General features: G+C 34.2%; 1 protein-coding gene across 3 annotated transcripts; it reads left to right on the forward strand.

Moving 5' to 3' along the window:
- Window positions 1-2,781: 2,781 nt before the first annotated feature.
- tpcn2 (two pore segment channel 2) lies at window positions 2,782-24,568 on the forward strand. 3 transcript variants are annotated; one of them, XM_046857989.1, is made up of 26 exons: window positions 2,784-3,068; window positions 3,155-3,287; window positions 10,594-10,649; window positions 10,754-10,830; window positions 11,349-11,526; window positions 11,654-11,770; window positions 12,001-12,107; window positions 12,538-12,610; window positions 12,794-12,893; window positions 14,895-14,960; window positions 15,060-15,124; window positions 15,223-15,329; window positions 15,885-15,966; window positions 16,074-16,160; window positions 16,307-16,426; window positions 16,946-17,005; window positions 17,687-17,815; window positions 17,970-18,019; window positions 18,194-18,293; window positions 19,251-19,322; window positions 19,421-19,491; window positions 20,971-21,067; window positions 21,149-21,231; window positions 21,534-21,615; window positions 22,402-22,493; window positions 23,804-24,568. In XM_046857989.1, exons 1-26 carry the CDS (start codon window positions 2,988-2,990, stop codon window positions 23,904-23,906), a joined length of 2,388 nt encoding a protein of 795 aa, XP_046713945.1. In that variant the 5' UTR covers window positions 2,784-2,987; the 3' UTR covers window positions 23,907-24,568. The 3 variants fall into 3 exon arrangements, 2 of the variants coding, with proteins under 2 accessions (XP_046713945.1, XP_046713944.1); XM_046857988.1 differs by having other exon boundaries at window positions 2,785-3,068; window positions 3,152-3,287; XR_006926973.1 differs by lacking the exons at window positions 22,402-22,493; window positions 23,804-24,568 and having other exon boundaries at window positions 2,782-3,068; window positions 3,152-3,287; window positions 20,976-21,067; window positions 21,534-21,592.
- The last annotated feature ends 1,396 nt before the right edge of the window (window positions 24,569-25,964 follow it).

The raw sequence follows: 25,964 nt of genomic DNA on the forward strand, positions 1-25,964 counted from the left end.
CCTCATCTATGTGAAAGCCCATGCTTTGACATGAGTATCGTACATTAATATGGTAAAGAATTTTGTAGCTAAAGAAAGTTGTAGTGGAAAAATTACATATATTTGACTCAAATTTATCATTTTTGTAAATTGAACTATCTGACTCCAACTTATAAGTCTGTTTCCAAATGATCAACATTTAGTTTAAATGTAATGCACACCCAAATTTATAATACATATAAAATAAAGCTTATCACTAGAATGAAACAAAAATAGCATTCTCAGACACTTCTATTTATTTCTAAGAATGCACTTTATAAAAATGTTACTCGACAAGCTCAATGGTGTATGTTATACATTCAAGCCATAGACTTTATACTAGTTTCCAGGCAGACTTGGTGCTTAGGAGTCAGTTAAACACATTTATACAATGCAAGAAAACATGCAACAGGTTAAATGTTTAAGGATATCCCCCACAGAATCTATAAATTCTACCAGAACTTGTCAGTTAATGATAATAATAATAATAATAATAATAATATCTAAAAGAAATATAACAATAAACATCCCATTGTTAATATATAGTGTAATATCAGTATTGGGCATTTAAAATAATATCGGTATAGATTTTTAACTCATGAGATTACTTTAAGGTTCCTGTTCTGTTATTGATTAGTTAATCAAATGGGAACCAGGCCCATGCTGTGTAAGACTGGACAAGATTAAAAAAGAAACAATGGGTGACCACAGGTTCTAACATAACAGAACAAAAGAATGTGATAAGTTGTTAAGGAGAACAATGAAGCCAAAGATGATCAAAGGGGTCTCATCTGAGGGTGAGACCACAAATGACCCTAATATATGTCTGTGTGTGAGACAGTGAGCATGTCAACCACTTATACTTTGTCTGAAGGTTTCACAAATCAGAATATTTATGGTCATATTCTGTAAACGCCATGTACCATGTCTTTGTACTAGTGAAATCACTGCTCAACAACGGTCAGTTCAACAATGGCCCACAATAAACAATGACACCGAGCATGCACATGAATATACTGATAAGTGAGTATTAAATGTTTTATTTTTAAGTTTATAGTTTCTGCCATATTCTTCATAGCCTTTATGATGCAATTAAATTGCTTATCACTATTATTTGAATCTGTTTCCCCAAAAAAGGTATATGTTTCAATTTATGCTTTTAAAAGGAAATAAAAAGAATTATCCCAGACATGAATACTGAAGTGTAAAACTATATATGGTAATTAATTTAGACCCATTTGCTGTAAAATTAAGCTAGCTAAACTGGTCTAACATTGTGGACAAGCCTGTATAAATGGCTATGCTACTCTTATGTTTGCATTTCAAAGATGATATGTTGATTAATCTCCTTTAACAGTTTCTGTAAGTATTATTTAACAATGCTATTACTGATGTAACTTAGAGGAATGTGTATGGCAGATATTTCACATGAAAATGTGTAATAGATGATATTTATAAGTTTTCTTTGAGGAAAAGAGACATGTTTTTTTGTATTTCCAGTGTCAGCTTTGTAACAATAAAAGGAAAATTCCAACTCGGATCGGATGAGTTTTATATAGGAAGCTGGGGTAATAAAAATTAAAAAAAAGATCTGATCTGTGATATTAATCTTCTAATTTATTTAATAGGACTTGTGCAGAATAAAGCATATTTTAACTTCTATAAAATGGCATGTAAATATAACCCGAACTAATTCACCCAAATTGACTTTGTGAATTGTAGTTTGGGGACGTATTCAGGATGGGTGTGTTGTGTTTGCTCTATTTTTTATTTATAACTGCTGTAAAGTAAGTGGTACCAGGAATGCAAAACTCTAAACAAAAAAGGATAAAGCACATTTTGCTTAACTGATAAATAAATACAAATTTTGTATTTTATTTTGTCATATAGCCACGCCCTTGTCCTATGTATTCATTTGGTGTATTGGTGTTCATGTATTTAATGGTGTTCGACTAAATGTCTAAGGCCATATTGATTAGTTTGTGGTAGTGTCAGGGCTCACAGCTTATCCTCATAGCAGTCAGTCTTGTCCACAAATTTTGATTGGTAACAAATAAAGCTGAGATGAAATTAAATAAAATAAAAACTAACCATTAACATATAACGCTAGTATTCATTTTTGAATATTCATTCATTCATTCATCAATTTTAATATGATTTAAAAAAAAGAGGAACTTACATGGCAGATATTTCACATGAAAATATGTGTCATTGTTGATATGGAGAAGTTTTATGTGAGGTAAGAATATATGTATTTTGCATTACCAGTGTCAGGGCTTACTAACAGCTTTGTAACAAAAGTAAAATATAAATTCGGATTGGATTAGTTTTATGCAGGAATAAAAGTCGACAAATACCATTTGATCTGTGGTATTAATATTATCAGTTATTTTGCTGGACAGGTGTAGGTTACAAGGTATTTAATCATCTATATTATCCTCACCATATCCTCAGAATTGTTTTTAAAACGTACATCAGATTTATTTTATTCTCATTTGGGCTACCATGTGTATTTGTTGCTACTTTTAATGTTATTTTCTTATATAATAATAATATATAATAATATTATAAATTGATTGTTTTTAGAAAGACATTTACTTATTTAGCTGAATTAGGCATATATATATATATATATATATATATATAAAATAAACATACTATTTTTACACTACTAAACAGTCCGGGGCCAAATTGCTTTTAGTTTCAGGTCACGTTTTTTGTCGCGATATTGCTCTCGATAGCGCACGCGCTCGGGATGTTCGCTGTATAAAAAGCTGGCGCAGTTGATATTCAGTCAGAGGATGCTGAGGAGCGGCAATTTTCTAAAGAAAAGTAACAAGGTTTCCCCACTTGTTCGCGAAAACTTTTATTGCATTACGAGTTAAACAAAAGCAAAACCGAATCCAGTGACACGCGAGACTATATGAATATGGGCGGGGAAGCTTAAAAACACCCGCCTTCTTGTTGTCATGAGCGGAAAGCAGTCACCCGGTCAGAGTGGCGAAACTTCTGAGGTCTGTCCTGAGGAATCCTCGGACACTTTATTCACGGTATTACACTCTTAATGTATTTCTTAACACATACTGATATTTTTAGTCGACGTAAAGTAAAGAGATTTGTCCAACATTTTCAGCAAAACCGAATGGAGACGGAGCCACTGTTATCGGAAAGCAGAAAGCGGGACTCGGAAGCCGACTCACAGTCCGAGTCGAAGGGCAAGAGTCGTCTCTCTTATTCACACAGCAGGGACTCTGTCCATATCAAGGAACGTAAGTTAATTTGAAACAATCTATTACATTGGCACTAAAATTAAAGTGTACTTAGAATCTAAATATATAAAATCTCCAGAACGAATTAATTCTACACATTATTTTTCTTAGATTTACTACTGTGATGTATTATGGCTACTAATATGGTAGTGTATATAGAAAACACAGCAATCTGCTTTGGAGATATTCTTGTTTTAATTGTGAATGAATTCGTCTAGTAAAGTAACTATTATTAAATTGTTTGAATTTGTCCAATGAAATGCCCTCAAGATGGCAAGAGGGGTTGTCAGGGTGTTTTTGCCTCTGTGTGTTACCGAATGACATTTCCTTTCCCAACTATCCCCAAATGCAATTTGTGCTGATATAGAAACTCAATCAAACTACTAACCAAACAGAATGTGATACATTGGTCAAATGCACAGGTACTGATATTCTACTGATGCAATTTTTTTTTTTTTTGTTATTTTCAAATAAATCCTTATAGAAATGCATTCCTCCGCACTTTGTGTTAAATTTTTAACAACTTTTGGGATGAGCACACACAATAAGTGTCTCGTAAGACCTTCTTGATGTCTGTCAGTATTAACGCTTCCAGTTTGTAAGGAGTAAAATGGTAAAAATGGTGACTCATGTAGTTGAGGGTGTGTGTGTTAAAACCACAGTACATTGTTAACAGCGGTGTGTAAAGTGCTGGCAGAACGTACACATGCTTTTTGCATTGGTGACAGTTTTTTAATGAATCGTTAGGGACTATGCATGTAGTGACTGTAGAGATGTGCACTTATTTTTCTTAACGCTGTTAGTGTGTGCCTTTTTGTTAAAAAAATAAAATAAACAAAAAAAAGGATGTATTTTATTTTCTCTTTTTTTGCATTAGGGAATAGATGATATTGTGCCATTTTCTTACTCTAACTGCATTTAATACACTCTGGCTTCATCAGTTATTCATCAGGTTTTTTAAGTCAGTTTCTGCCACTTGAATCCTGAGAAAATTGATTTCTTTATATTTAAATTTGTAATAAATATCAATTTATTTTCTCAAAATCAGGAGCATTTTTATGCTTAATTTTCTCAGGTGACTGTTATTTGTTAAGAAATTGCCTTCAAAGTGCACTATTTTAAATAAATGCTCCTCACAAATGCCAAACCAATACTTAGGATTTAATTTTTTTAGATTGACATCAAAGTGAGTACAACAATCAAGTCACACTATTCATTCAATTAATTGCTTTATTACTTTTATTGATAATAAATAATGCAATTTGACGACTGTCCCTTATTTTTTTAAAAGGCAGAGTAGAAGTTCAAAACAAACATGAAAAGCATTTAGTGTGCGTGAGAATGATTCTGGTATCAGTAGCTCTGAGACTTGTCTGCAGCATTCTGAGAATATTCACAAGGTTCCATGACACAGAGAAAGATTTTTACTTTGACCCAGAGAGATACACACACTCTGCAGGTAATTCACTCTGACAGCATTTTTCTGCTATATCAAAATGCGAGACTGGTGTTCTCTTCTACTTAAATAGCTGATAAATAGTCCTTAGCTCTGTGTTACTAGTCCTTAGCTCTGTGTGTTCTGTTATGTAGCTTTATGTTGTTAAATGTAGCACTCATTTTGCTGCGTACTGCGTAAGCAATATATGGTTGAAATGACAATAAAAGCTTCTTGACTTGACTTGATGCAATATGTAGGTCTTTATAGTTGGCTTCGAACATTTTGGGACTTGAAACAACATGGTGTTAGTATAGGATATTTTTTTATTTTAGGGAGAATGCTGACAGGGTTATTTCCTGTTTTCTCTTATTCCTCTGAAAGCTATTTGAGTACAAAATAAATAAGAATTCATAAACAACTACTTATAGAAGGATCAGACAGCTGATGCATTAGATTGTGATGGAAGATATATAAATGAATATTGAATTCATTATTATTGTTTTCATATACAATGGCAGTAATGACTATTACTGGCGAATCTGGCTGGTCAGAAGGGGCTGCTTTTATGTACTATAACAGTGGGTCTAACATGCTCTTCCTGCAAGGTTTATATAAAAAATATTTTATCAAAGTGTTTTCATGGGAGGGTTGGGGATCAGCACCTTGTAATAGAGGAAAACAGTAATTTTAACTTTTCTACAATTGAAAAGATAAAAAAAAAAATGAAAATAAAATTGGAAAGTTTGGAATAGTTTTGCTGTTTTGTTTAAAAAGGAGTTGTAATTTACTGCAATTGGCTATTAGAGGAAGCTGGCAGAGCTGCATGACAATATATGTGTGTGTATGTGTATATATAATATAATATACTGTGTGTGTGTGTGTGTGTGTGTGTGTGTGTGTGTGTACTTATGGGGTTTATTTTAAACCATTTACTACCAATTTCCAGTGACTGGGTAGCATTGGGCACACTGCCTGATTTGTTTTGTAGGTAATCCTGGCAGTAAGCCAGACAGATTATAATTAATTATTATACATGCATAATTCATTCATGTATTCCTACATACCAGATACAAAATAGTTTCTCTCTTTTTTTTAAACTGCACCAGGACTAAAATTGCTAAAACTGAACTAATAAATAAATTTCTAATTGAAATTAAAATCTCCAAAATGTATATAATAAGTGGTATAATATGATAAGTTAGCTTAAAATTCCCCAAACCTTACATAACACATAATTTAATAAGTTAACTTTTTTGGTCCTGTTAAAACAATACTTCTGGACAAGACACAGCATGTTAAATCTATTGGGTAACACTCACTATTACACAGAAGTCTGTGCACCATGTAGTAAAACAGTCTCACAGGCATGTGATGTACTTGGATTTAGTGCACACTGAAGCAGGGAATATAAGAACGTTATATCTTCGCACACATTTTAGCCATGGCAATATATCTGAACAGGAACACAGGAGAAAGGTTAAAGATATCAGTGGTCATGCCTAGGAGTAAAAAGGACACATAACACCTGACTGTTACTAGGTGGTGGTAAAAAAGGTGAACAGAAAATGAACATATTCTCAAATGGAGGTTAGCTGTAAACATTTGTTATTATTTCTGAATGACATCCATGTATGTGCAAACACACAGACAAACATACATCCAGGGTTGAAATCTTGCTCATTACTCAACAGTCAGGACACCTGATCATGAAGTTACTGGATTACATGACGATCAGACAATACAGTGAAATCAAATGATGGCGAAAGATATGATATAATTTGCCAGTACACTGTTGCAAACGGAAATTTGCATCAATTTTTTCTCTGCAAACTTTACCTAATGAACCGTTTATAAGTACAAGACAATCATTACATTCAAATTGACTTGTAGGTGCCATGGTTCATCAAAACACAAGGGGAATCATATGTACACGTGAATGTGTGCCAATATTGCGTATCCATTGTAAAAGAGTGCACTGCGCAGAGAACACGGCACTGTTGCAGTTCCTTAAAGTCACATAAAACAAAAGTGAATACTAGCACAATAATGTTTTTTTCCTCAGCAACATAACTAAAGTTGCCTACATTTTAATTTCTTCATATTAGTTTTGGATTAAGAAAATTATTGAAGCATAATGGAATATATTGAGTGCTATTGTGTACCAGTGCATGGTGCATGCCATGTAGAAATTAAATTTTCATATACCTTCATTGGATGCCTTTCAATCATATTTACATTTTTGATTAGTACATTTAATGTAACCACAAATACCAAATGTGCCTGACACATAAGTCTCAACATAGTTTCAAACACACAGTTAAATAGAATATACAGGTTTATTCAAATAGAATGAACCAATATCATGACGCATTGGTTCAGTTCTCAAGCATCGTCATGGAAAGAGTCAGTGACCATTTGAAAGAGGAATTATCTAATTGTGACTTTGTGACTTGTGACTTGGCTGGAGTTCGTATTAGTTTTCCTTAATAAAATATTGCGTAATTAAATCGGTTCATTCTTTTTGGACCTTTTTGGATGTTCAAAAAAATACATATAAGTTCATAGTTCTGGCGATATGGTGTATGTATATGCATGTGGAAGTCTTGGTGCCAGTGTTATTGTTAATGACTATGAAACAAGAAATGACAAAGACTACCTTTTTATATTTCATATCATTTTTTCCTTTTTTATTTATAAAATTGTGGTGAATTGTAACTTTTCAATAATCACTTTGAATCTTTATAACCTAAATATAAAGCTGTTATTCGATTTTTAATAAGAGGCAAAAGGTTTGTGCTAGGTTAATGTTCTACAGAAACATTACCCACAGGAAAAGTAGGCTGCATGTATAAATCTTATTAATATGTGTCTTGACTTTTAGCTGGATTTGCCCTTTAGTGACTTCTCTACTGGTAGTATTGCATGTCAGATGTAAATCTTGTTCTTGTGATAATTTGTCTGCACGGTGATTTGATCAAATAGTGTGGTTATGGTTTTTCAGTTTGATATGAAACAAGCAATAAGAAAGTTATGCTGTCCATTCCTCAGCTGCATTTACTTACTTTATGTTTTAAATGTATTGTAATAGGGTTTGGAAATTGTCTGGGACATGAGAGTCATGCTATGATCAGTAGCGCAGTTATCTTTGTTACTTTTTTAATGTAGCTGACTCCTCAAATTGTATTCATTTTTATGTTATATTTTTTTATTTCTGTATTTTTTTTAATAATTATTCCTTTCATTGTAAAACAACATTTTTAAAAAAAGATGCCATGCTAGAGTTTTACTGGCATAAAAAAACATCTTTTGTGAAAATTTAATATTTTTGCATAATACCACTGCTCTTTTGAATTCTCAGATATGATTGGTCAGAAATTGCGTTTATTTTTTATTTTTTTCCTGATTCCAAGGGTAATTTTATATGTAAAGCAAATCACAATGCATATCGTATGCTATTTATAAAGTATACTGTATATTGCTTTGAGAATGTTGATGGAGAAGTATAGAGAAGGTCAGAAGGAGTTGCATTGTGTGTTTGTGGATTTAGGGAAAGCATATGACAGGGTTCCGAGAGAGGAGTTGTGGTATTGTATGAGGAAGTCTGGTGTGGCAGAGAAGTATGTGAGGGTGGTGCAGGACATGTATGGACAGTGTGACAGCAGTGAGGTGTGCAGTAGGAATGACAGACTAGTTCAAGGTGGAGGTTGGATTGGACCAAGGATCAGCTCTAAGCCCTTGAGAGTAGGAGCAGGTTGAGAAGATCATGGAGAGCTGGAGGTAGTACGTGCCGGAGAGAAGGGGAATGAAAGTCAATAGGAGTAAGACAGAGCACACGTGTGTGATTGAGAGGAAAGGCAGTGGAGTGGTGCAGTTGCAGAGAAGAGAGGTGGTGAAGGTGGATGAATTTAGGTACCTGGGGTCAACAGTGTAAAGTAATGGGGAGTGTGCAAAGTAATGGAGAGCAGGTAGTTGGTTTGAAAGAGGCAGATGTAGAGGACAGAGTAGTATGGAGACGGATGATGGAAGAAGCCGAAAGAAGAAGAAGAAGATACTGTATATTATACATTATATATGTTTTTTGCAGAGGTGGGAAGTAACGAAGTACAAAAAATTGTATTATTGTACTTAATTAGATTTTTCTGGTATCAATAGTTTACTTCCCTATTTATTTTTCACACAGCTTTTTACTTTCACTCATTACATTTTTTACACAAGGTTCTTTTCTTTAGTTTGAATCTATTTGGTGACATGATCAATATTTTTTCTTTTAATTGCTTGTAGTTTTCCTCAACCTATTTCTTTCATTGCGTGACTATTTCATCCTACCACTGGTGTATAATTTTTTGGCTATCACGCACCACAGACATAGGCTAGCCTACAAAGCTAACAAGCAAGGCAGAAGGCAACAAGAAGTATGGCTAACGTGGCTGGGACAGAGGGAGTCAGCGATTTAAACATGATTAAAAAAAGAGACATTCTCGGTCAGCTGACCATCATCTTTTTTTCTGCTTGTGTTCTATATGGTGGATGTTTAGCTTGGATACATACACAAAATCTGAACGACATTAAATATGAGGTGAGGTCCAGTTACCAGCGTGACACTAAAACAGTAATAATGGCTACTTTTTACTTACGTACATGTCAGAGCGCAAACTTTACTTTAACTTTTACCAGAGTCTGCTTGAACATGAGTATCTGTACTTCTACTAGAGTGAAGGATGTGTATACTTTTGCCATCTCTTGTTGAATGTATTATACACTGCCTGTCCAAAAAAAAAACCTTCCCATCCAAAGTTGCAGAAATTTTCACCAATATCTTGTATTGATGATGGCAGAGTCGGACCACTGAGTAACGTCTTCCCCAGCACATCCCAAAGATTCTCAATGTGGTTTCCATTCCATTCCATGCGTGAAAACAATGTCTCATGCTCCCTGAACCACTCTTTCACAATTTAAGCCTGATGAATCCTGGCATTGTCATTTTGGAATATGCCGTGCCATCAGGGAGGAAAAAAATCCATTGATGAAATAACCTGGTCATATTCAGGTAGTCAGCTTAATTGCATTCTTTGGGCACATAACGTTGCTAAACCGAGTCCTAACCAACTGCAGCAACCCCAGATCATAGCACTGCCCCCACAGGCTTGTACGTTAGGCACTAGGCATGATGGGTGCATCAGGTCATCCGCGGCTCCTCTTACCCTGATGCGCCCATCACTCTGGAACAGGGTAAATCTGCACTCATCAGACCACATGATCTTCTTCCATTGCTCCAAAGTGTAATTTTTATGCTCCTTAGCAAATTTAAGCATTTATTCTGATTAGCTTTAATGATAAGTGGTTTTCTTAAGGCCAGTTAAGGATGACTTCTTTTTGGACAGGCAGTGTATAATATTAATGCATTTGTTCATGTGTTAGTGCCCAGGGAAGGCTTGATTATCTGTTTAACTTTTTCCTCTGTTTAACATGAAATGAGTCTCTCTAGTAGTTTGTGAAAGATTCCATAAAGGTAGGATCTTCAAGACTGAGGCATTTTGTTTGTTTGTTTGTTTACTCAAAAACGCTAGTGTAATGTAAATGATATGATAAATAGATCACTTTATTCATACCTGAGAGAGTAACATTTCTCTTGCATGTTAAGCAACATTAAATGTAACTATAAACAGACAAAATGATGAATTTGGTGTTCTTTAGTAAGTGAAAGGTGTTACTGTTGGCAAATTGATATGGTTTAAGGAATAAAATGTTCAGGTTATTAAAAAATATTCCCCACACATCACATTAGTCCATTGGTTGAATGACATATTATGATGACTATACTGGGCTATTATATAATCATGTACTGGTCATGTCTGTTTTTTTCTTAAGGTGATGAAGATCTGTACATCCAGCAAGCAGTTGTATTTATTGAGGATGCCATTCAGGTAATGCATCTATCCCAAATGTGCCAAATGTTTTTATATTTATAAGTATTTACTGTCTCCTGCTTTCAGATTTTATTTTATTAAAAGTGCATTTTCCTCGACAGTATCGGTCCATTAATCACAAGGTTGACCCTGGATCTTTGAGAATATACAGATGGTACTACTCCAGGATATGCCAATGGTAAGTAAGCAAAAATAGGTTTATAGTCTTTAATTTCTTAATTAAGCTTGGATCAAGAGGTGTTACTGGTGTGTTATTGTGTCTTTTTTGTTGTCAGTGCTATAGGCACATTCATTTGCCTATTTGACCCAAGTTATTACACTATATATAAAAGATAGTATTATCTCTAGATTTAAGTCTTCTTCCCTCTCAGCAACAAGCCTGCACAGAGAAAAACCTAGGTGAATTACTAGTTAACTAATGTAGTGACCTATCTAATGTAGAATTAAGTCTTTTAAATTGTTTTGGATGTTAATGCTGCTTACAGGAATTCTAGGAACTGCGTCAACACTTCAGCATCAGCACTACACTTATTGATTAATATTAGTATTATTAATAATGACAGGTGCCTTGTTTTAATCTGAACATTTTTATCAGTTTTAAACTAGTTTTTGAAATGGTTTTCCACAATTAAATATCCCATGAATTTAGTTATATGTATGGTTATTAACATACTTATTACCCCTTTTGTGATGAAGGGGTCTTGGTTTTACCATTGCTGTGATTCTGGCTCTGGCTTTTGTGGAGAAACCTTCCTCAATCACGTACACATCAGACCCTCGCTTCAGGTCTGAGCCCTGGGAGGCACCATGTGGTGTCACTGAGGCCATAGAGATGGTCTGCCTCTGCATCTTCATCATGGATGTGGTGGTGAAGGTATGATATTGCATGAAATCATTCTATATAAAATGCTGAAAAGTGCAAGTGCGAGAGCATGTAGAATACAGTAGGTACTATGCATGCATTCATTGTCACTTTGGTTACATGAATTTCTGTTCCACAGGGGTATGTTATTGGATGGGAAGAGTTTCGTATGAACAAATGGCTGATTGGCTACGTGCTGGTTATAGCATTTTCAGTTATTGACTGCACAGTGTCTTTTGCCATGTTGTGTAGTACGGTGAGTTTTAAATTTTAAATCATCTAATAATTTTTTATATTCATTTTAAAACAGTTGAAATAGAATTTGAATTAGGAATATCTTTACTCCATATATTTTTAGCCACACCATATATATTTTTATCCACACCATACAGTTCTATTTATGCACAAAAGGTCAGCAGACGATATTTAGAATTATGCTTTAGAATTTTTTAGCAAACTTTCCTTTTTTTTAATCCCCATATGCAGACCATACGAGTTAGGAGACTGATTCGGCCATTCTTCCTCTTACAAAATTCCTCTTTAATGAAGAAAACTCTAAAATGTATCAAAAGGACAATTCCAGAAATAGCAAGGTAAGAACCTTTTTAATTTTATTATAACCTCTTGTTGTATGGCTTATGTCTGTGGAAGGTGAATTTAATAATCTTTTACTCTCACGTTACTGTAATGTGTAGTGTATACCTCAGAGCTTCACATCTAGGAACACTTTTAGCTGCTCTGGCCTCTCACAGTGGCTATGAGACTTCCCTTTTCCCTTTAGTTTGTCACCTGTATATTTTTTCTGGAATTATTTTACAGTAAATAGGATAGAATGAATAAGATAAAAGGAACATCTCTGTCATTTGTTCTATCTTTCTTTCTATAGAAAGTACCTTATCCACACCTCGCCATGTAAAACTAATTCTATAGTAATAAGACGTTAATAAAACTGTTAAACAATGTTTTGTACACATCAACACAGATGCACAGTCAACACTATCTTTTTGTCTTTTTCTCTCCCAGCGTGATCCTGCTTCTTGCTCTCCACCTGTGCTTATTCACTATGATTGGTATGCTGATCTTCCCCAGATCTGAGGTATCATCTGTTAATATATCCATATATTTACTCTTTATTCTGACACACGAGATGTGTGTTCTGAAGCAAAAAATGAATTGCTTAAATGATAGATTGTCATTATAATTGCTAGAACACTAGATGTTAGTATGACTTTTGAAGAATATCATTCACATATAAATCTGTTTTGTATTGTGTTAAAAGGACTCGTCGAAGAATGGGGAATGGGAGTCTTACTTTAAAAACCTTTCTACAGCCTTGTCCTCTCTGCTTGTGCTTCTGACGACTGCTAATAACCCAGACGGTACAGTGCTTCTTACTGTGTGTCATGATTTAAGCAAAGCTCATATGAATCATGTGTGGTGGCCTGGAAAAACCATCTATATTGTCAAATTGTAGACTTTTCGACTATCTATGGTTTTGCAAAAACAGTTTTTTCCGTTGTACACATCTTAATCACTAGTAAAGTTTAATAATGCAATTTGATGTTTAATCTACTGAAAGATTCTGTCGACTACATTTCTTATATGTAATGTAGATATTCACAAATTGTATGCGCTGTCATCTGTATAGTGTGTTCAACAGTGGCGGGCTGTGCATTTGGTACCTGGGCCTTCAATAGGGACTTACCTGACTTAATCCACCACTTAATGCCACCACTATCACGTTGCAATTATAGAAACCATCGATACAATACAAAAACACAATATAACAACGCGTGGCATTACAGAGAGAGAGACATTTCACATATGGAGGGTGAATACAATTTTACCAAAGCAAGAAACCCAGACAACTCTAAACGTCTACACTACAACTACAACTGTGCCACCTACATCATCTGGAGCAGTTCAGAATCAATATTTGTCTAATAACATTACAAAATTCACTGGTCTGGAAGTGGTAAACAAACCCTTTCCCGGGCTGAGACACGCTAGCTAGCTTTGGGTTCGGCCGACCTCCTCACGATGTCTAGCTTTTCTGGAAAATTTATTTTTAAGTATGTCCGAGACCAAAGCAATTACTCTTTCTCCGTAGGCATAAAAAAGTCTAACTCAGATGTATTAATGTGTGCAAAGCTACACACGTGTTTGCCAGTCGAACTTGGCTGTAACAGTTTCCCTCTGACCAACCAGTCAGAGGACAGAAAAATGCTGAATGCCGAATTTGAAATCTGATTGGTTAAAGAAACAGACCCATTGATAAGAGATTATTGTAAGAAAGGAAAATAATAGGCCAGCAGTACAGACTTTGCCGGCCCTGGGCAGATTAGATTGACATGGCAGCACATAAAGGCTGAAATCTGATTGGACAAAAAAATCTAATATCCAAATACACGTACTGGAAGCAGTGAGGCCAAGGGAAACGCTACAAAATGAAGAAAAAAAATACTGTTGTTAATATATTGATACAATTTTCTGGAACAAATATTAGACTTTAGGTTGTAAATGTAGGTCAGTGCTTCAGAGAAGGCTTTGCTGGCCCTGACTGCCCACCACTGGTGTTCAAACTCTCTTCTCTGTTTTGATAATGATGTGACAGGCAAAGGAACAATACAGACACACAAAATTTATTTATTTTGCTATGACACTTAGCTATTTAACAACTTAATCAAAACCTGACAATAGCACTTTGAAAATTTTAGATGTCTTTAAAGAGGCTGACTATAATTATTATTCCTTTTTATGACTATTTTTTTCTCTACCTAAACATGAAATTTGATGGGTTTCCCCAGACTAGCATTCATTCACTGCCATGGAAAATATATTGCCATTTCCCAGTGCCCAGTAGTTTATGTGATTAATGTATTGCTGTAATTTAAAGATAATAAAATAAACCTGGAAAATGTTTATACATTTTGCAGACAAGTACGTCTGAGGCAACTTTGTGCTGATGGCTTGATCGTAACATTTCCATTTGAATCTGATAATAATATGAAGCCCTTTATAGTTTTAGTAACCTGGGATTAAATAATAATAAATAAATGTTTGTGAAACCTCAGACCACTGCACAAGTCCATTCAGGGAATTACTTTATTTGTATTGTATTATAATACCCTGCTTGCTTGATTTCACTACATTAACTGCAACTATAAACGATTAAAAATAATGATGAGATGTTCTTTAATATATAAAAATGTCTTGGTATTGGAATTCCAGTTGTATAAATGAGATAAGAGTTTAGGATGGATTGATAGAGGGGAATAATCAAGTTGGAGGTGACTAGTATCTGTAGTAAAAACATACATGGTAAACAGCCCCTTTATGATTTTTCATTCATAATTGTTTTTATTTCTTTTTGACCACAGTGATGGTTCCTGCATACTCACTTAATCGAGGATATACCATATTTTTTATACTTTTCAGCGTATGTGGTAAGTTTCATAAAATCTGCACAATATTACTTATGTTAAGCGCTTCAGATGTATTTCATAAATATGTATTTGAATATTTATTACATCCCCCCCTTACAGGAACCTATATCTTGATGAATTTGCTCACTGCTATTATCTACAACCAGTTTCGAGGCTACTTACTGGTGAGTAACTGCGTTGTGTTGATTAAGTCTTTGGTGTCTGTTAGAGTGTTTTTGCATTTCTCAAGAATTACTGCCAATGGGCTTGACTTCTATTGCAGATGTCGATGCAGGCCTCCATTTTAAGGAGGCGCCTGGGAATCAGAGCTGCATTTGAAGTGCTGTGCTGTCCGGGTCAAAGCCATGACGACAAGTCTGAAGATCATGTGTAAGTTATAGCAGCATATTTTACCCGTTGGTTGGACAATCATTAGTTTGAACTGCAAAAATTATTTTGCCGCTAGTTCCATCTATTACTACAAATTAAAGGCACAGGTTTATATAGCTGTAACACTCCATGTAATTAAATCAGATTTAAAACCATTTCATTTAGGAAAGAAAAATGGAATCCTTTTGGATATTTTTAAGTTTTCTGTAAGGACATGCTTTTGAAATATTTAATTATGAATTATTTATAAAACGTTGTTTATAAACATGTTATAAACAACTGATATTTGCTTGTTAACTTCAAAGGGTGATGAGGTGAGGAATGTTTAGCTGTAATAGCATGTAAATCAAATTAAAGTTAACTTTTTTTGTTTGTACAAAGTATGCCACATTGTTCTTTAAGAAAAAGTTAAAAAATGTTTTGTTGCATAAGAAGAATACAATTCCTCTGTAGATTACATTACTTTAAAATTCATCATTGTTGATTCATCTATAGTTTCCTATAACTGCAAGTCCCTTGTTTTTTTTAATTATAATTATTTACGAAATTGTTTAGAAAGAGGGTTCGTGTGGGCACAGTGCTTCAGATAATGAGAAAAGTGCAGATGACCTCATACTACAGACAAGCTATCATTAAGGTGAGTTCAGAAATCAGGTTGAAAGAAGATTTCCAGGCTTTGTGTACAAGGTGCCCTGGGTTTAAAATTCGGAAAGCTTTAATTCTACTAATCATCTCATTCCTCAGGCTACAGAGGAATTCTCAGATGGTTTTATTGATAGTGAAGCATTTCAGAGACTGTTTGGTGAACTGGAGAAGGAACAGATCAAAGAGGTATCATTCTCTGCTATATGGAAATAATCTTTTGACTTTATTTTTATTTGTGTCGATGTAGCTCTTTAGTTACTTATTATACTGTTACATTTAGTAAATGATTTAATTATTTTAGTAAATAATGATATTCGCTCTTTGTTCACTAGCATCCACCAAAACCAGTGTACAGCTACTTGTTCTTACAGTACATTCAAAATGTGTGTAGTAACTACTATTTCACTGTGCTGGGAAACGTCATAGCCCTCGCCAACGTCATCTGTATTTGTGTAAGTAGACATTTTTGTTGATTTTATTAGATTTTTATAGCAAATAGTATTTTTTTTTAAATACTTGAAACATACATGATCATTTTAAGGTTTTACAAGAAGTATGCTTGAAACAAATAAGCGCACATTACGTTCAAGTGTTCCATGTTGCCATCTTGTGGTTATAATAAGAAACAACATGCTTTGGACAGCATGTTTTGTTGGTGGAGGATTTACGATTATAATATAAAATTATAATTATAATATAAAGTTGCTTGTCATGTCTTTTTTAAAGGACTGGAGTGTACTATTTTAATGTGTAGAGTCACAAATCAGAGAAAAAAAGTATATATTTATTTATGTTTATATACATATTTATAAATGAATATCGGCTCATATAGTCATGAAACACTTAAGTTTATATTATTTATATTAATTTTACAAAGCGAGGAAAGTTGATTTTGTATTGTACAACTTTTATTTATTTGTTTATCGCAAATAAAAAAATATTTTTAAAGAAAACTAAATTGTGTTTTGCAGACCATCTTGGTGCTGGATGCAGAGAAGACTGTATTCGAAAAGAATGATTTCTACATGGAGGTAACTTTCTTCTGATTGATGGTTCACAGTACATTAGGGGTATTTTCACACATGGCCCTTTGTAATGATATGAAAACCAGATCACTCGACATGCAAAATGTAAACACAACAAGGCTCTTGCCAGTCTATCAGTCAATTTGCACAGTTTGAAATCTATAAAAAAACGTTTAGTTTAACTGTGGCAATGAGGAGGCTGTTTGTCTTTGCTATAGCTTATTCTTTGCAAAATTTTTGATTAAACAATAAATCTTCATATACTTACTTACTAAGAATACTACTTCTGTCGTGAATACTCTGGCCTCTTTTTTATTTATTTTTTGTTTACTCCCCACCTTGTGACCTGATAGGTCAGGAGTTAAATAAAATACATAACATTTTTAATCATTTGAATCAGTTCTGTGACAGAACAAGGCACATGTGAAGCACCTTAAACAGTTCCATATGGCTGAGTGAAGGAAAAGCACTTCATGACTACTTGCAGGGCTTGTTTAGTGTAAAAATGTTTGACCTGTATAAGGTATTATGCATCCTCTGCATCAAATAGACTGATATAAAACTTTATAAACTGTAATTTTTGTATGTGCAGCTTGAAAACTTAAATCTTTACTGGTACATGTTGACCTTTAGTTTTTTTTGACACTTTTTTCTTGTGTATAATAATTTCATTTTTTTTTTGTACAGGTGATGAATTGGGTTTTTATCATCTACTACTTCATGGAGATGATACTGAAGATGATTTCCCTTAGTTGGAGAGGTTACCTCTCTTACAGAAATAATATCTTTGATGGGTTTTTTACCATCATTCTGCTGGTATATAAATACATTTATAAATACCTAAAAAAATCATTATTATAGTTTGTAAAAGGTCTGATCAGCAATTGTACTGATAAAGACAGATTTTGTGTTTTATGATTTACCCTGTTAAATGAAATCTAAAAATCTGTGTGGTTTCTTCTTTAAATAGATCCTCCAGATTACTATTTTTGTCATGTTCAAGATTACTGATCCAAAATCGTAAGTGTGAATTGACTGACTCACAGTTTAAAAAAGTGCTACAATAATGATAATAATGATAAGCTCATCTCTCTCTCTCTCTCTCTCTCTCTCTCTCTCTCTCTCTCTCTCTGTCTTCAATTTAAAGTGTGTTCATTGTGCTAATGGTGGCTGTGTTGTTGCTGTTGTTACCAGAATACATCCTTACTGTGGGGGCATATCTTTATGGGAAATGGTGCGACTGGTCAACATGCTGATTGTCTTCCGATTCCTCAGGATCATTCCAGAAATCAAGGTCAGCAGCACATGCCTTAGGAACAACTTTATGATCATGTATTTCTTTTCAGTCCACCTCATGCATATGCACATGCGACAGTCACATCGTAAGCCTGGCTCAAGTACTGTAATGCTTAAATATTTACTTGTTGATTTTTGCTGTTTACAGATGATTAAAGAGCCATATGTTGTACATGACATCCATTTGTTTCCATTATTGTTGTGGAACATCACAGAACAAGTTAGTTCCTGTTAACTTATGTCATAGCAGCTGCAAACAGTGGTTTTATCACCAGCCTCTCTGTCTCCCTCTTTCTCTGACAACACATCCTGTCACTTTATCTCCTCTTTCCTGAAGACTGTACTGGGGTGGAAAACTTACTGCCGATACAAAGTGGTCACACTGGAGACTCCCTCCATAAATGCTACATAAACTTATAACAGAAAACATGACCATATTATAATTATGCTTTTTTTTTTTTTTTAATGACTTTTTAATGTCTATTACTATTCTTGGATTATGTGAGGCATCTAAAAAGCATGTTTCTGTGATTTATCTGTTGCTATTACTTTAACTATTTTATAGAAACAATAACATATTAGAAAGACTACATTAATAAGTGCTTTGAATTCAGTTACAGCTGGCAGTACTGGCAGATCTGCTGTTCAATTTGAATTACACTCTTTCTGTAAACCTGCATCAAAGTTGTTTTTTAATGTTTTTGTTTTGTTAATATTATTAATATTGCGATTTAGCTTTTTCTCAGTGGCCATAGTCCTGGATTGTGCCTGTTTGATGGAGTTCTGTCTTCTAGTTAGTTTGTAATAAATTACCTCAAATGTGCAGCTTATTTGATGGCAATTTGCTCATCATTTTGAAAATGTGACAACCCCAACCATCCCCTAAGTGATGTTAACGGTGCAGGTTCTTGAGTCCATGGCATGTATATAATAAAATTTCCCCCTCTTTTTGTAGCTGATGGCTCTGGTGGCTAGCACTGTTGTGGACCTTGTGAAAAACTTGCGGGCCTTTGCCGGCATTCTGGTGGTGAGTTCAAACAGTGCTTTAAGGTTTTTTCAGTTTTCAAAGCATGATCAGTGATGATTTAAGGGTACAGGCTTTGTGTTTTCTGCTCTCTCATATAGTTGGTATACTATGTTTATGCTGTCATTGGTATGTGGCTTTTCCGAGGAGCTATTACACCTCCAGGCTCAAGGTACTGTATTTACATCAAATTTATATATATATATATATATATATATATATATATATATATATATATATATATATATATATATATATATATATATATATACACACACACACACACACACACACACACACACACACACACAGTATTTCACCAATGTGAGTGCATTCCTTACATTTCAGCCACCATTTTAGTACATCTTCTAAAGGGACAATACTATAAAAACTATAGAAATATATTTTAGAGAAGTCAGTGTGCAGCTTGTATAGCAGTACAGATTTACTCTCCTTTAAAAAACTCAACATACAGCCGTTATTGTCAAAATAGCTGGCAACAAAAATGAGTACATTCTAAGTAAACATGTAAAAACTGTCTAAATATCTTGTGTGTGAGCACGATTGTTATCTATCACAACCTTATTCGTCCTGGGCATGGAATTCACCAGAGCTACACAGGTTGTTGCTGGGATCTTCTTTCACTCCTCTATAATGACATCACGGAGCTGCTGGATGTTAGACACAAGGCGCTTCGCCACCTTCCAGCTTGAGGATGCCCTACAGGTGCTCAAAAGGGTTCAGGTCTGGAAACATATTTGGCCACTCCATTAGCTTCAGCTTCCTCAGCAAGGCAGTTGTCATTCTGGCAGGATGTTTGAGTCATGTCATGTTGGAAAACTGCTATTCGGCTCTGCTGACAAGAAGACCTACCTCTTCTGCAACCTCTAAAGCAATGCTAGCAGCACTTGACTTCTTTGATCGACCCTTGCAAAGCCTGTTCTGAGTGAAACCCATCTTACAAAACCTCTATATGACCCTGGCCACTGTTCTGTAACTCAATTTCAGCGTGTAACTGATCTTCTTATAGCCTGGGCCATTTTTGTGGAAAGCCACAATTCTAAGTTTTAAATCCTCAGAGACTTCTTTTTCATTAGGTGCCATGTTGAACATCCAGTGGTCAGTATGAGAGAATTGTACTCAAAGCACCAAATTTTAACCCCTCAAATACAAGACACACAAATTTGTATGGTCCTGTCAAGCAGACACAAACATAATGAATAGGACATGTGGCTTTGTATGGTTATATGATGTATAGCTGTTATCACTTAGGGTGTACTCACATTTGTTGGCAGCTATTTAGACAATAATGGCTGTATGTTGAGTTATTTTCAGAGGACCATAAATCTATACTGCTTTACAAACTGCACACTGACTACTCTATAATATATCCAAGTTTAGTATTGTCCAAGTTTAGTATTTTCCCTTGAGAAGATATACTAAAAAAGTTGAAATGTGAGTATTTTACACAAGAGTTAATTAAAGGGTTGATCACTGCTCGAACCTTAATGTAGTAAAAACACATTGTAACTGAGTTTTGTATGTTCTCCTTTTATATATATATATATATATATATATATATATATATATATATATATATATATATATATATATATATATATAATTTATAAATATATATAATTTTTTGTAGTTCAGCCAATTCAGCCAATGGTACATCCAACTTTACGATGGAGTGTGGTTCCTATGAACAGCTGGAATATTGGCCAAATAACTTTGACGACTTTGCTGTAAGTGTATACATCAGCACTATTTATATAACAGGTTGTATTTTGTTCATAATACTCAGTGTTGACTTATGGGTCTTTCAGTCTTCTCTGGTTCTGCTTTATGATGTGATGGTCGTGAATAACTGGCAGGTCTTTATGGATGCTTACACAAGATACACCTCTGAGTAAGCCAACAGCTCACAAAGTCATAACAATTTGTTTGTTTCAGCCATGTTTTACTCTCACTCACTCACTCTCTCTCTCACTCACTCACTTACTCTCTCTCTCTCTCTCTCTCTCTCTCTCTCTCTCTCTCTCTTTCTCTCTCTAGTGTGTGTGTGAATATATATATATATATATATATATATAATGTGTGTATGTGTGTGTGTGTGTGTGTGTGTGTGTGTGTGTGTGTGTGTGTGTGTGTGTATGTATGTATGTATATGTGTGTGTGTAAATGAATGACCATAATCCTGCTTGTCTTTAGGTGGTCGAAGGTGTATTTTGTATCCTGGTGGTTAACCTCGTCTGTCATGTGGGTCAATCTATTTGTGGCACTCATTTTGGAGGTATGACTGTTTTGTTGGTAACTAATTTTATTTTATGCCTGTGGTACCGTGGCTGAGAAGTGCAAAACACATTTAACAAAACGGAAACGGAAAACAAATTAACAAATTAGAAAACACTAACTAATCCGAAAACAAAATAAATGCAAAAACAAATTAACAAATCCAAAAACAAAAAACCAAATCCGGAAACACAACGACAATTCAGACAAACCGGATGTTTTCGGATTTGTTAATGTGTTTTTGGATTTGTTATTTTGTTTTTGGACTTGTTAATTTGTTTTTGCATTTGTTATTTTGTTTTCCAATTTGTTAATGTGTTTTGCACTTCTCGCTACCGTACTGTGGGTACTTATACCCAAACTTAAAGTCGGTTATGGCTCTCAGTATATTTACCCTAACTGTCAACTTATATTGATGTGCTTTCTGTAGTAGAAACAACATGAAAATGTATTTGAGGGATTCTTTTTTTTGCTGTTGTTGCTAAACATAGTTTCCTCGTTTTCTTTTCTTGTGTGTATTTAAGGGGTAGATAGTGATTTTTAAGTCACAACACAATATCTGTAGAGGTTTTGTCTCTGGTCTCAGTGGCAGCCCCAGTCTCTAAACAGGAAAAAAATCAATCAAGAAATTGTTAGCTGAAACCAGTTTCCACTTGCATCCGGTTAAAATGTCTTTACACATATAACATGTAAAGCTATTGTACATAAACAACGGAAATGCTTAATTATAGTACAGAACATGATGATGTAATATGGTACATAATGTCATTCATGCTTACTCTTCCAGAACTTTACATACAAATGGGACAAAAGTCATGCGTTGAGTGTATCGGATGTGGAGAGGACAAGCTATGAGACTACAGTGCACGGGATGTTCAGGTAAGCTCTTAGTTGTTTCATCTCTCGCCCACTGACTATAAATTTGTCTCTGTTTCAGCTTCTTGGACTCCAAACGGTTGTCCAGGAACTGACATGTTCTTTTGTTAAAATGTTGCCATACATTTATAATTCTATATAATATTATAATGCAGGCTATTTGCTCTGCAGTTAATGCAAAAAAGGCTTTGCTTGAGACTAATATGGATGCAAGGTTTTGCTTTAGTTCTTGAATTATTTGCGTAATATTTATTTCTCTTTCTATAGAAAATAAACACTTTGAGATCACCACTTAAACAAGCTGAGGTTCAGCGTGAATCTAAAAATGCATTTCTATTAAATAAATAAATATTTGTATATTTTAATAGTATGCTGTTTGGACCAAACAGTCCTAAAAATGATCCACAACCAAAAAAGACAAGAAACTACAAATTAGAGATGATTTGTGAAAATTACACATATCAGTTAACAACCAAAGCTCAAAGCAAGAATTTTAAGACTAATGGCAGTTCTAAATATGAATGATTCAAAACTACACATTACTTTCAAGTAGGGATACAATGACAAAAACAGAAAGAAATTGGCAATACAAATGGTAACTCTTCATGTTGATCTTGGTCAAATCACTTCATGTCACAAGTTGTATTAGATAACTATATACACTAGTTAAATAGCTAAACTAAAAACTAAACAGTGCGTTTTGTCCTCATTTACAATATATGCATATGTATGTTGTGTGTCAATGCTTTCGCATCACATTTGAAGGTGCAAGCAAAATGAATTGAGCATTCAAGTGTTTCTTTGAGAAAGATTAATTAGAACTGAACAGAGCAGTTTTGGAGATGTAGGTAAAACCCCTCTCCCAACAGGTAAGTTCTTGTTCCATTTAACTGTTGGTCACACTGCTTGTCTGTATCCTCAACATAAACATGTTATAACTCAAATGCCAGGACAAAGTGTTTGACTAATGTGAGTAATATTATAAGTTAAGTTAGTGACCTGTTATTGAATGAAAATACAACCAAATAATTAATTAAAAAATGTTGGTCCTTGAATATTATACTTGAACAATATATTCTAAGTAGTTTGGATTTCAGTAAGCAATGTCAAAGCCTCAGTGTTTCTAATTAAATTAGTTTATACATTCTTTACTAACAAGCTTTTTATCCCACCAATGATGTTCTTTTGTGAATAAATACCACTAACATCTGTTTGCACTTTAGCAACCCATCAAATATATTTCTTGAAGATGCACTGCTTTAAACCTACGGTAATATAATTTTATATTCTTCCACCTCCCACTTCCTCCTCAGAGATCACATCCAAGAACCAAGTCTGGAGGACGTAGAGAAACAACTCAAGTGTCTTCCACATCTCAATCTTCATTGCTGGTCTTTGCAATCGCACAGCACTTGACTACAGCAGCACACAGGCCTATGATCTACCATATGTTTACATTTACAATAATCCTAAATGGATTATGGAGTGTGGGCACAGACTGCCCCAGTCTTAAAGTAAAAGTAAAGAAAACAGTGCTATGTGCTGCTAAGTTTTCTGCAAACACATGCTAGTGACATAGCACTGTTTTCAAACAGTGCCCTTTTAATTATTTTTTTTATTAAATTTTTTAATTGGTTTAGTTTTAGAGTGTTTTAATCAGAAGACTTTTTGTTGTTCTGAATAAATGCTTAAGCAGATAATGAATTTCAAGGCAGAGAGATAATGTACGTGAAAACTCATTAGCTTAGGCTAATCTGAGTTTCTAAAAACAGGAAACAAATGTCTAGTGTTTGTATTCACCCATGTGCATTTTGAGATGAGTGAAAACATATGCAAGACACTGTATATTGTTTGAAGTGTCATTTGTAAATGCACCACAATCTATGCACAATCAGACAGCAGACGCAAGTGACATGGAAATGTGTGTTGAAATGACCCTGAAACACTGCCATGCAACCAGTTTGGGTTTTACTGTTGAGATGGTGCTGCTAAAATGCACAAATTTATAGAGGTGCTTTTAACCTTGATTCTGTTTCTTAATACACAAGTAAAGTTCTGAAATAGTGCTATTCTGGTAATGCGTGTTCGTGTGGCATTTGTTTTTCTTATGTATAAAGTTCTGAACGGTTTTGCATTGGTCTAAAGTAGAAGTTTTTAGAAGAAAATATTTTACTTTTAAAAGTGAGAAAAGGTAGAAATATGCAAATATTTGACTTTGAGGACAGTGGCATGTAGCTGACCGACAACTGGATCAAAATGTGACTTTCACTGCATGAAGGGAAATCTTATTTAGCATGGTTTTGATATCTTGATCTAGGCACATGCACCTTGTCCAAACATTTACAGATAACTTTGAAAAGTTCTGGAGACTGAAAATTTGAGACCTTGTTTCCACTACAGAATTTTTTTTTAATTTTTGAAAATCGCAGCACACCTCAGCACATACCCATTGTGGTTATTCCTGATTTTGCAAGATGAATTTAATTGATTGAATTCCATTTTGTTTTATTACTACACCCTCGTGCAGAGGCGCTAGATGTTAATACTGATTCATGCTGCTCCTAAATTGACCATCTGTACAAATGTAGATTTAATTTTAGAGGATTCAGTTGGATTTGGGAAACTATTTTAGTTCATATTAATCATTATGCAATATTTGTACCGTGATTTTTGTATTTAGAATGTTCGTTGTTTTTCCACAAATCACTTTCTTTGTCAATTTGAAGTTATTCTTGAGGCATTTTGACATGGTTTATGTGTTAAAGATTTGTGTTTAATGGTTTATAGTGTTTTGCAATGCTCCATGCTCATGTGAACTTTTTCAAATCGCTTTTATGCTTTTGTATGGATTAAGATTTTTTTAAACAGAAGGGTAAAAACATATGTTTTTAAAATAGCAGTAAACCTGTGGATGGGGCCTGACTGTGTTTGTAAAACTGGATTCTTCTTTATTTTTTGTCTAAGCAAGTCTAGCCTAGTCAAGAAATAAAAGGGAATAAAAACATTTCCACATGATTTCAGTGAAATATATGTAGACTTTTCAAAGTATGTATACTCACTTTTGGACAAATTTATTTTTTGGATTTAGTATGTAAATAGCACCATCAGCATTTTGTGATGGTTTGTAGGGTTGTTGGTTGAATTGATTCATTTCTCAAACACTATAGCAAACGTTTCGTGCTCTTTAGCCAAATTTTTTATCTGCCACATTAGTTTGAGTGATATCATGTTTAAATAATAACCATAAACCAGAATTTAAAATGGATTTAATAATGGAAATTTAAGAGCAATTATAAAGGAGATCAATGTTGATGCATTTTGTACAATTTATTTACAAATTAAGCTGTTTTTCCTTATGGTGTAGTTTTGAATTCCTGTTTATTACATGCCCTTTTCAGCATGCAACAAGTAATCCAGCAATTTCACACTCGCTACAAATGTGGTAGATATCAGATAAAAATGCTGAATTAATTT

Source organism: Silurus meridionalis, chromosome 9, assembly GCF_014805685.1.
Source record: "Silurus meridionalis isolate SWU-2019-XX chromosome 9, ASM1480568v1, whole genome shotgun sequence".
Classification (NCBI taxonomy): domain Eukaryota; kingdom Metazoa; phylum Chordata; class Actinopteri; order Siluriformes; family Siluridae; genus Silurus; species Silurus meridionalis.